General features: G+C 40.5%; 1 protein-coding gene across 9 annotated transcripts in view; it reads right to left on the bottom strand.

The window, feature by feature from the left end:
• plch2a (phospholipase C, eta 2a) overlaps positions 1–12,802 on the bottom strand; it is a 192,532-nt gene that overhangs the window by 13,322 nt on the left and 166,408 nt on the right. For all 9 annotated transcript variants that reach the window (XM_051426364.1, XM_051426365.1, XM_051426369.1 and 6 more), the window contains 10 exons: positions 11,100–11,271; positions 9,463–9,570; positions 6,327–6,482; positions 5,430–5,528; positions 4,831–4,931; positions 4,014–4,102; positions 3,443–3,625; positions 2,578–2,685; positions 2,199–2,323; positions 900–984 (listed from right to left, as the gene is read on the bottom strand). In XM_051426364.1, coding sequence (XP_051282324.1) covers positions 900–984; positions 2,199–2,323; positions 2,578–2,685; positions 3,443–3,625; positions 4,014–4,102; positions 4,831–4,931; positions 5,430–5,528; positions 6,327–6,482; positions 9,463–9,570; positions 11,100–11,271 — 1,226 coding nt within the window. The remainder of the gene's footprint in view (positions 1–899; positions 985–2,198; positions 2,324–2,577; positions 2,686–3,442; positions 3,626–4,013; positions 4,103–4,830; positions 4,932–5,429; positions 5,529–6,326; positions 6,483–9,462; positions 9,571–11,099; positions 11,272–12,802) is intronic.

The raw sequence follows: 12,802 nt of genomic DNA, 5'->3' as shown, positions 1-12,802 counted from the left end.
CATTCAACCCATGCATTGCTCATCAGCACATACATACATTGTGAACGGCAAACCACAACAAACCACAGCTCCTCTTGTGCAAACACCAGGACAATGTGTGTGGCTCAGTTTACCGACAACAGCAGGGGACCACGAGCATCCACAGCAAACTGAAAAACATCTGTGTGTCCTTGTGAAACTGGACTGGACTACGTCAGTGAAGTAGGGACTACTCGCAGGGCTAGTTTAAAAACTACTGTAGCTGGCGAGCTAACTGCTAATGCGCCTGCTAACTTTAAGCTTGTAGAGCAAAGCAAGGCTGATAGGCTGCACTAGATTCCTCTGTTTGGCACTTTCTGGCCTTTGGCTTTGTTCCATGGATGTATAAAGGAGAACTAGAGACAGTGTTGGGTTTCAGTCGTTTCCTGTGAAAGTTTTTAAGTGACGCACTGGGCAGAAGAGGAGGGCAGTTTATGACAGCAGCAACTGAAACAAACCTGTCTCTTTAAAAAAAAACTCCCCTCTTACTGAAACTCCTGCTGGTGTCTGCACACAGTCATCACAGCCAGAAATATCCGGCCTCATTAACATTCACTCTTGTACAGCATAAAACACATTCCAACCACTGAAAATAGTCCAATTCCAAAAATAGCTTTATTTTGGGTGGATAATGTAATCATGTTGACTGCTGATTGCAGCTCGATTAAGGTCAAACTGTGTTATGAGGAACCTGGATTAGAACCCTTTTGTTAACTCTAGATTAATATAATGTAAAATCTGATTATTCATCATGAACATCACAAATGAATGAAATAATTTATTTTCTCTGCATTATTATTAAGTCATTATCACTTCAAGGTATTTCTATGGCATCAGGCAAGAGAGAAGAACCTGAATAGTTCACCTCTCCATCAACTCACCGTTATCATCCACCACTCTGGTCTGTTCCTTGCAGCAGTCCACTGGGAGGCCGATGATCTCCACCTCCACAAAGGGATCAATGATCTGACAAAATACATTACACAGCATTACTACATACTTAATGCTAATCACATGCGCTGACATAAAAGTTTCAAGACCTTTCAATGATCACATTCCATTAAGTCTTGGTTTGGCAGTTTCTTTAAACTGTGGAATAATCTGATTTCCATTCAATGAAGGTGTGAGGCTGATCTTCCTCGTAAAAACCTGGGGTCTACATTAACCATAATGCCACCAAACTGGTTTTTTGTAGGCAAAACCCAGAAATGAGCATCTCCCTGTGTATTTCAACAAAAATTATTATTATTGTTTATGACAAACGTTTATGATACTTACACATTTTGTTAAGCAAGATCATTTTGTACTACACTGTGGTGTAGTTTATTTATAGCCTATAGGTTGCATGACTTCAACATCAACAACACTAAAAGTCCAACTTAGAACAGTTTGCTGTATGAACACAACAGGGCTGTAAAGGCAGACCAGTGAGTAGATAAGTCTCCATTTAATGTCACTGACAACCTCTGTAGTCTCATTTATCTAATTGTTAGCTAGTAACCGCCTTTTTTAAAGACATGTAAAAGTTCTGAATTCCCAGATGGGGTATTTAAATACCTATTATACATTGTAGAACAAAATGTGAAAATCTCTTAAGCATGACCACAGACCTTATTTCAGACCTCTAAAAACCTATTCAAAAAACCCATCGACTTCGAGGGGAGGGAACTGGAGGTGGAAAAAAAACCTTATTACTGCAGCACTCTATTATGCTAGTAGTGGCTATTGTAGATGGCTACAGAGGTCTGGTAAACTCACTCCACATCCCCAGATTCTTTTCATTTAAAAACTACCGGGCTTGAGGTCTGCACAGCTTCCTCCGGAGACACCAATGACTTATTTCTTATGTGAAAAGTTCCCCTTTAAATTCCCTGGCTTTCATTTAATAAGTTAGTGATGCACAAAGCAGTTTGGTAGAGAGGTGCTGGGATAAACTGAAAGATTCTTTATTCTTTAATAACATACTATATAATATAGATAAAAGTGTATTTGAGATCTGTAAAACAGCATCAGTTCACAAACACACACTACAAGATAATGTCAACTGAAATACATAAAGCCATGATATATTACAATATTTTTCGCAATACACTTTACTTTCTGGCATGTATATATATTGTTACATATGGTATATATATGTTAGTTACCCTTTAAAAGAGACAGTTGTACATGTGTCCTACCTCTCCTCTGTCTCCTAGCATAGAGTCTTTGGGTTTGGGCAGCTGTTGTCCACTGATGATCTTCAGCACCAGCTGTTTCTTCATTTGACCCGGCAGCGGGTCCTCCAGGTTGGGGTTAAAGGCACCTGCAAGGGTAAGAAAGTACAACTAAAAACTATATAGTTTCCAACTACAAAGAATAGGTTTCCTACTAGTGATATGGTTCAAATCAATATTACACTGACACTGATATCTTATTAAAAAGAGGCAAATATCCTCTCCATATATTAGCAAATGACTGTGCTATTATAATGCTCACACATAAACAAAAGAAGCAGGACCACTATACATGCCTTAAAAATGAACTCTATATTTCCTATTGAACTGTGTAAGTGCTGACCTTCACACATGCAGGCAGGCTTGAGGATGTAGCCACAGTTGCCATTGCTGTAGAATTTGGCTCTGTTGAGCTGGAGCACCCGGCCCTCGGACTGGTAGTTAAGTGCGACTGAAAAAAAGCAGTTCAGTTAATTTCATTACTGCCAGCAGGCAGGATGTTTTTCTGGCTAAAAGCTACTGCAGTGGATGACTGTTCACCTAAGTCCTGATAAATTGGCAGAACTAATAATACAAGTGGCAGCAGCGTGGTTCAGTTGACCTACTGATTATCAAATATCAAAAATACGCATTTTCCTCTCATCTGTAGTGCTATTAATCCATCTAGATTGGTTTGTTAGAGTTTTGGAGATATCGGCCATAAATATTTTCTTCCTATGTATCCTTCCTACTGCGCAGAAGAAAGTGTGCATCACCTTATGCACAAGGCTCATGACAGCAGCATGTTAACATTAACGGCGTCCTGCTCGGCTGAGTAACATTAGCTCGCTCACCTAGCACCACTGAGATAGCTATCGTTCAGCTATGGTTGGCGGGTGTAGTTCGGCAGACAGAAAATAGTTCCTACATGAAACTGCTCCCAACAGGGTCAGTGGATAATCTACTGGGTCATGATTTCTGGAAAGAGAGATCAGTGTTTTTCCATTAATTACCAAGACTATGGCGCCTCAACCCCCGGTCACCATCCCCCACCACACTTAAAGTGTCATCCTGGATCATAGTGGAGAGAAGACGGACAGCTCCACAGCAGATATCTCCAAAACTCAGCAACTCACACTAAAACAATCTAGATGAAAAAATAGCACTACAGGGAGGAGGAAACACATGCTTTTTTGATTTTGGGGTGAACTGTCCCTTCAAGCTCATACCAAGCTGGCAGCCTGCGCTCCAGAAGGGCTGGGGGTTGAAGTTGGAGGAGTCCACGCGGTAAGAGGAAGGGTAGATGCGAGAGAGCTGCCGCTGGTTGAACTGGATGAAGGACGCAGCTTTCTGCTGCATCACCTGGTGGGCTTTGGTCTCACTGAGCGACGACACCTGCCAGCTGCAGTTGGCTGCCAGGAACAACAAAAAGGCATCTTTGTTTCCTTCATTAGGCTCAAACCTACATTCTGTTCAAATGTTATCAAGCGGGGTTCAAGATAAATATTTTGTGTAAATATAATTCAATTCAATTTTATTTGTATAGCGCCAATTCATAACAGAAGTTATCTCAGGACTCTTTTCAAATAGAGCAGGTCTAGACAGAACTCCTTATAACATTATTTACAGAGACCCAACAGTACCACCATGAGCATATCATTCCAATTTGGGTTTCCTTTTGAATGTAACTGTTTGCAGTGATGGTAAAGTTACCAGCAAACCCAGTGCAATGCCCCCTTTATGCAGTTAGCATCAGGTGAGTAAAGCGAACAACTGTACAGAGGGAACGGAAGTGCTCACCTTGTGCCTCAATGTCATAGAGACCCACAGACCGCGTGTATTTGACCAGATCAGACAAAGCTCTGGACAACTTCATGGTCTTCTTTTTTCTGAGGTCAACAAAGGTAAAAAGATACAGATGTACACACATATTTACACATTTAGCCGATACATAATAATAATGGTTCCCAACCTTTTTTTCTTAAACTGATGAGTTCCGACCGAGTGACATATTTTATGAATATGTCATATTATATTCAATGCATAACAGTAACAACAGATAAACTGTCCAATGAACCCAAACAGGGAACACAATAACTGCAGGAAGTTTGTGTGAAATGAGAGATTTGGATGAATTCTGAGCAGATTATTTCCTGTGAATATTCATCAGAGATGAGTTTTCCTGATATTTTTTTATCAAACTGACGCTTGATCTATTAGCTCTTAGGTTATTTGAACTTTTCTGATGCAGGATGAGGCTGTTTATCAAAGAGTGGAGGCTCTGTGAATATAAATTATAGATATAATTTTTTCCCAAACTAGCAATTTAATAATCTGTGTGAGTGCTTGCCTTCCAAGTAAACTAAAGTGGCCACAAAACATGCAAAAAAACGCAAAAGGCCCTATCAACAGCCAGTGTTTGGTTTGTCCATTCTGGGCTACTGTAGAAACAGTTCAACATGACATTTCTGAATGGATCCTCCTGAATGTTACACACTGGCCCTTGAGGGTTTAGGGGTTAGGGTTAGGCAAGCAGTGGTTAGGGTAAATTAGTGTAAGTTAATGTAATCGTGTGTGTGCGTGTGTGTGTGTGTGTGTGCGTGTGTGTGGGGCATACTTGCTGTGGTGCAAGGGGGCACGTGAGGTGCTACTTGTACTCTCTTGGTCTGTGTCTGTGTCTTCAAAGCTTGATGTCTTCTTCAGCTTGCTTATCTTTTTCTGTAGAGGAAAGCGTTATTGTTAAGTGAGAGACCAAAGAATATTGCTGAGAGTTCTCTTCATGCATAACAGGCTTCCAGAGATGATCAGCGATGGTAAAATCCACTTTAAACAAGTGAAAGTATCCTGGATGCTTTTGAAAAGCTGTATAATTTGACCTAAAATGTATTCATTTTGATAGTGTTTGTCTTGGAATGCTAAAATTTTAATCTGTTGGTCATCTTCTCTGAGGAATAAAGAGCACACACACACACACACACACAGTAGCACCTTGCAATTATTGTCAGTATCTACTGGTTAACACAACATCCACAGTCAAGAAGTCTGGTTGCTCTTTTCTGACCAAATGAACGAGAAATCTTGGAAAAATAAATACTTTGTTTTTTAACACCTTTGTACTCATTACAGCAAATGAAAGATTGGGAGACTGAGGGAAATACAGAAAACTGACTTTAAAAAGTGAAAGCAAAGCAGAGGAGAAATAAAAAAATAGCCAACCTTGCGTTTAGAGAAGCTGCCCATGAAGGAGCGGCCTGTACGCTTGTTGGTGCTGGGATTGGCCTCGTCCCCTGTGTCTGTCCCGTCCTCGCTTTTACCCTGCCAGCAGAGGAGACACTTAGCATGTTTTAACAGGAAACATTCTTAAGATTTGTAACTGAAAATAAGAAAAAGTAATGATTATCTTGTGTTTCATTTTTTGACTGCACTGTTTGGAATCATTTTAACAATGACATTCTAACTGTCTGCTCGTAGAAAGAAATCAGTATAGAGAGTGGAGGAGAGCTCATTTGAATTGAGGGAAAGTTAACAACCACAAACTCCACCCTCCTTCCCAGTGGTGCCCTAGCTCACATTTATAGCATTGCACACCTCAAACAGCCCAATATAAGTATTAAACAGTATCCGCATTGCTATAGATATTCGGACATCACAAAACATACCCAATAACATTATAATTCATATATAATCAAACTGTAAAACACAATGTGTATTCAAACTGAACCTCAAACAAAAAAAGTAAAGCAAGTAAGAATATTTGAGTGAAACATTCTTTAACATGTTAAATAATTTAGCAGCTTCTTCTCTCTCACTCTGTGCTGCTTGTCACAGTATTGTAAATCACAGCGCACTCTGCTGGATAAACTTTGCAGCGACACCAATATATTACCACAAGCAGCTTGTGACACTGTTACGTCTGTGATAGAATCTGCGATACAAACAATCATTGGATTACATGACTTAAAGGTATGAGGAATTATTTAAGATTTAAGTGGATTTATGGACAAAGGAAAGGGTGTGTGTGTGTGTGTGTGTGTGTGTGTGTGTGTGTGTGTGTGTATTATTATTATTATTGTTCGTAGCAGGGTAAGTGAATGGCTCTCCGTCTATGTTTACCTTGGAGCCAGTTTTGTCAGTGGGCTTCCCAGCAGGCGGCAGTGCTGCAATGGTGAAGCTGTCTGGGTCTTCTCTGTCTCGGATCTTGGACTCCTTCATCAGGCTGTCCAGCTTTTTCTTGGCCATGCTCTCCACCTGCTTCCTGTTGGCTGACGTCTGGAGCAGCAGGAGGGAACAGTTCAAGAGCGTGAGGATGATGATATATGGTCATCCGTGATACAAGAGGTGAGAGAGGGGAACTTTGGGCAGTTCCCGTCTGGTCAGAGTTGTTGCTCATTTTTCACATTTCCATGTCGTAAATGTGACACGTTCTATGTGCTTGCTCCACAATTCATTTATATTAAATGCCATTTTATGAAACTGTCTTATAATGCTAATAAAAATCACAAGTTTGTACAATTTCAAATCAGTTATATGGAACATTATATGAGCAGAGACGAGGGAGGAAGGAGGCCTCTAGCTTCAGACTTCTACAGTTCTGTTCTCTTTGCACATACAGGACTGTTTGTTTGACTATTTCTATATGCCTTTCTCTATCTGCTTTGGGGTTTGGCCTGTTGGTTGAACAAAACAAGCAATATGAAGACATCTGGACATTGTGATGGACTTGAAAAAAAATGAATGAACAGATTAATGGACAGATAGTGATAGTTAAGCAGAATTTCAGAAGAGGCAGCCGTAGCTCAGCTATTCAATCTTTTCCGAAACAACAAAGCCATCAAAACTACAGTATCAAACTCTTGCAGAAGAAAGTAACTACTGTGCTTCGGTTACGTCCAAATATGTTTAAAGCTGCAGTTTTTTGGGCTGATGGCTTGAAGATAGTTGATTGCTGAGCCTCATTCCCAGCATTGGTATTTCACAACCTGGGAAGCAACTACCACAAATAAACCTCAGCTCTGATTGGTTGTTTTCATTCAACAGCATTAGAAGCACTAGGAGGAGCCAGAGGAACCTGATTGTTTCACAGATTATCTGTCTCATGTTCTACTGTCAGGATATAGTGAAAGATTCAGCAAATATTTCTTATAAAAGTTACCTAATGCAGCTTTAAAAAGGTCCAGTGTGTAACATTTTAGGAGGATCTATTGTCAGAAATGGAATATAAGTCCGCCTGGCTGTAGATAGGGAAATCTGCAACTTACCGCTAGATGCCAGTAAATCCTACACACTGGTCCTTTAAGTCTATTGCTGTTCTGTTCTTCCCTCAAAGAAAGTTGGGTTTTTGTCCGGTGTTTTGTCTACTGTAAAAGACACCTTGGAAAAATCTATCTTACCCTGGTCTAACCAGATAAAGAAATAAAGAAAACGCACATCATGCAGGAACCTACCAAGTTTCATGAGGCTCAAAGGTGAAGCAATACATTGTGTTACATAATTCAGATCCTCCCAGACCATTTCAAAAATGGCTGCTTTAGTAATGCAACCCATTCCAGATATAAGTGTGTGACTATAAATTATAGTATATAATGTATATGGTAGTGTATTGTCTATGGTGTCCAAATGGTATGTTGTGTTTTTTGCCAAATAATGTGTTAAAGAGAATCAGATTATGTCTACTGGTCCCACCAGTTTTAATACAAAATATTCATTTTCTAAAAAGTATTTCCAATGAAAATAACAGGAACACTGTTTGTGAAGAGAACTGTACATAGTGGAGGCAGAAATCTCAAAACCTGGACAAATAAAAAATAAAATAAACTATTTGCATGGTGCATGCCACCACTCAATGTAGGCGAGAATATATGTTTTTATAATCTAAGCGAAGCTTCATCTGAGCTCCCCCTGTAAAGAAACCTTGGATAATAAACCTTACCCTGGTCTGAGCAGAACACATCACACAGGATCCCATGAGAGCTTACATTCCATGAGCAAAAATGAAGCAATGCAATCATGTTAGATAATGCAGAACCTCCCACTGGTTGAGGGATGGACCTTTAGAAATTTAAGTATTTCCACATGTGAGAGCCTAACAAAGAATGGCAGTGGGAGATCCTTTATAAAGATGAAGTGGAATAAATGAATGATGCCACTGAGACATCACTGCTCAGTGTTTACAATATGCACATGCTCAGTTCAGCCATACGGTGGCAGAGTGTATCCATAAACCACACCAGTCTAACCAGACCACAGCAACATGCTCCACAGAGTCAGACTGAATATATAGGGCCAATATGAAGCTTTTATGAATGAAAAATGTGGTCCAGTCAGTGTTGTCTGTCTGAGATGATGGATGGGATGCAGGAGGACTACATATTTATTATAGAATGGATAAATATTACCTTCAACCTGAGCAAATACTAAGGCTTTAATTTGATCAGATTGCACACAATTTACTGTTTAATTCTCATTTTTGGGCTCATAATAAATACTTAAGATGCTTGTTGCTTTGGTTTTGAATAAAAGTAGGACAATAACTGAAGAATCGGACCAATAAGCAGAATCGATAATGGCAATGGTCAATAAAATGTTATTAAGTAAAAGTCAAAGAGGCTGCTAAAGCTAACACCTGCCATCTAAACACTATCAGCTTATGTTTTGATGAATATTGTTCGTTTAATGCTTATGAATGACATTGTCTCCACTAGTTTTAATAGCTACAAGACACCTATCGTAGATAGGTAGATGTAGATGTTTGGTTCATAAAGGAAACTTACACACAGCACATTTGATGGAGCATCTCAAACATTCAACACTGCAAAGTGTGTTTGGCCCATCACTTTGAACTTTCACAGGCAGGATGAGTAAGTTATGACACATGACTGGGTGAGATTTCTGAAGTGTGGTTGAGAATGAGCTTTTTATACAGTACCTTCCACTTTGAAAGAAGCAAGCAACAGTTGAAGAGAAGAAGAAGGGACAAACAGGAAGAGAAAAGAGTAGTAGATGAGAAATAGCCACACAGAAAGAAAGAGAGCAAACAGCAGAGGTAGCAGTATAAGAGATCAACATGAGGAACAAAGGCGAGGCAGGAGAAGAGAACACTCACACTCTCCACAGTTGAACCACAAACCTTTAGGAACAGGAAATACATGCACAGTTCACATTTGGTCGGCTGGACACAAGGACACAAAGCCTGCCTCTGGTAGAGGGGATAAACGTGGTGAGGTGAAGGAAAAGGCCAAACAGTACATACATCTCCATTCATCAGCTTGCAGTCGTCCTCCATTTCATCAGCGCTGTCCTCGTCAGACACGTCTCCCTCCTCTGCATTCTCATCGATGTTGGGAGGCAGTTTCTTCCCCTGGTGGAGAGAAGAGCAAGTCATAAGAACAAACAGCTGCAACATTCATTTAAAATATATTTGTGGGCCATGAAAAATGACTTTACATGGGCCATCATGTACCCTTGTTACCCAGCCTATAATCCCCTTCTTTCTATGGTTCTTTTGACATTATCTTTGGCTAACAATCCCTCCTGAGTGGCAAAGCCCTGCAGTGGATTTACTGGCTGATAAAGCAATAGGTGAATTTACAGTACCTGTTGTACTTTCTATTAAAAGGAGATATGAGGAGTGAGGGATGTATGGGTTCAGCCGTCGATATTTTGGTAACAGATTGGGCCCACTCTCACTGCCTGAGCCAAAGATTTTTCATTAATATGTAGGATAGTTTGTCCCGTGGTTAGCAATCATCTTCGATTGCAGTGTCACGGAGCAGGAGGCCTGCAGCAGCACTGTGGCTGACACTGTCCCACACTGCTACCCACAGTGACCCACAGCACAAGTGTTACAGGGCGGAGGGAAAGCCATGTCAGTGTTGCTCACAGTGCTTACATACTGCCATTACTAACACTCTGTTGACTGTCCACGTAGGTAATAGTGCTGGTGTAACAGCTGGCGGAGCAGTCCTCAGCATGCCAGGTATTGGCAAGATGCCTCCTCTTTAGTGAAAGCATCTGGTGTCAATAAAGCCTCATTAACCTCAATACTGTTCTCTCCCCTGTTAACAGAGGGCTGCTGCTGCTTATCAGCTTGTTCCCCTGCCTCTATTGGTTAAAGCCATGTGTGAAACTAACTTTAATGGTTTGTATTACAAATAGTGCCAACCTGAACAGATGGTTTACATCACAGTTGAGCTTTCACAATGATGACATTTGACTTTTACCTAAATTTAAAGGTGCATTTGGTTAAAGTAAATGTGATGATGGGCTGTTTATGACCACTACAAAACAACTGAAGTTGCAAGCTTTGGTTTTAGTAGAGGGGGGAACACAATGAAAGTCTTCTATGTAGCTGTAGAAAGGGCTTATATGGGGCCTAAAAAGCAAAACCCAGGGTGACCTGAGCAATCGCCTGCTTCCTGTAAGCTTATGGTATCAACAGAGGGTGTAGAAGCATTTTTATTAACTCAGAGCTCCTCTCAGCTGTGAAGTGAAGCCGAATACCCAGAACTGCTTCTGACCCGCAGCCATCAACACATTAAACCAATTATCTGTGGTCAGCTGGACTAGTTTTTTTTACAATAACACAGACCAGCACTAGCAGGTAATGAGCTGGCCTTCATTCTGCAGTTACTGCTGAAACAACTTAAGCTTTTTATTTCTTCCTACACTCACTTTTGTTTTTCATCCTCTTCTCCCAAACATGTTATATTCAAACACTTTCTGATCACGTCACTTCGATCAGCCCACTATCTCCTGCCTTTGAAGTCTGCTCTCTGTGAGATTCAAATTCCAGATATTAAAACCGTGAGCTCAGATAATCGCCCGAGGACCGACTCCTCTCACCACCGAGAATCACTCACTTTTTAAACATCCAAACTCTGACTTTACCTTGACAAGGATCTTGCCTTTGAGTATTTCTGGCGACGGCAGCCGTCCAGACTCATCAGCTTTGATGTTGGACAGGTCCAGTTTGTCCCCCAGGATCTCGATCAGGTACTGAGCCATCTTCTTTTGCTGAGGAACGCTGCAGTGGTTCTCTATGGACAAGATGACTGGGTACCTGAGAGATGATCACACAGCAGAGTCGGAGGGCTGAGAGGTCGGTATCTGTGCATCCTTGCAGCAGAGTTTAGGTATAAAAATCATCATTAAAGATTCTGACTTTTGTTGATTCGACCATGATAAAGACAACATACACTGTACATTATAAAATAAATTACATTCTTCAAAAAGATACCCAATTTACATTTCCTGGCTTTAATAATGAACTCTAACATGGACATTTTAAATTGCATTTTAAATAGAATTTTACAACATATATGTTGCTAATTCGAGATGAACCAGATGAAAATCGGATCCCTGTTGTACTGTTGAATCACTTGCCGCACAATGCATGCCGGTTAGATTTGTGTCCGACTTTCTGTGACACCATGCATACGTGTTCAACGATAACCTTACGATATCGAGGGACCCGCAGTATTTAGAGCCAGCTGCTTTTGACAACACACACCACATTTTGCAGATTTTCCGGGTGAATTTAATATTTATCTCTAGACTGTAGCTGTTCCATGCCCATGTTGTGCAATGAAGGTTTTATCTGTTGATAATAATGAACTTTGCTTATATATCAGAACGTGGAGTGAAAACTACAGACAGCCTAAAGGTGATCCAACAGGATGCAAACATTTCTGTGACTTGTATATTCTCTGAAGGCTGCTGCCGCCTAATCTAATCTTCTTTGCAGGCAAGGCGCATGTTAGCATGGTGATGTTAGAATTTAACTCAAGTACAGCCTCACAGAGACGCTAGCGTGACTATAGACTCTTAGTCCTGTTAGGAGTTGTTCTAACCAGTTAGGAGCTTTTTGGCTTTAGGCCGTTTTTTGAATATGGCCCCGGGTGTTTAGCACATTAACACGTAAAACATTTCAATCTGGACTAACAGTAGATTTATTTATACATTATACTGCACATTGGCTGCCAGAATACACATAAGCAGTATTGACACAGCAAGAAAAAAAAACTGTTCAGTTAAATTTACGGTGCACCGCTCTTTAAAGCTTTTATACTCGCAGATTTGAATGTCAGTATGGTTCAGTAATCCATCTTGTGGTTTCTAGAAGTCTTTGGTTTAGAGCCACTTAAAACTACACTGAATAAACAACTTGCACACTTATTTAGGTGTCCTGTCTTCTTGCAGAGGACCGGTCTTATATATGTCATATGTTGGTTTTGGTATCTTGTAAAAAATGCTCTTTTATCTGTAGATGAAAATATAAATGTGCATGTCTGGATGAACATCAAATTTTAATCAGCATTTTCTGATAGGGGTGAAGGAGCTGTGAAGTCTTAAAAAGGAGGACCTTTTAAGCGCTGGCTCCTCATTCACAACATATTGGCTGCAATGATTTAAGTCAGATGGATGCTTCCGTCCCAATTTTGTCCCCGTCAGCCCTCTGCGGAGCCGGTTTTTATTCAGCGTCCTGGAAAATCTGATTGCGCTTTGATGTTGAATGCAGCCTTTCACCCTGCTCCTTTTTGGCCAATTATCTGTGGAATATGCCATTCACAATTGTTTTCAAAAACACACAG

The sequence above is a fragment of the Dicentrarchus labrax genome, unplaced genomic scaffold (genome assembly GCF_905237075.1).
Source record: "Dicentrarchus labrax unplaced genomic scaffold, dlabrax2021, whole genome shotgun sequence".
NCBI lineage: Eukaryota > Metazoa > Chordata > Actinopteri > Moronidae > Dicentrarchus > Dicentrarchus labrax.
This window is presented reverse-complemented; position numbering and strand designations above follow the sequence as displayed.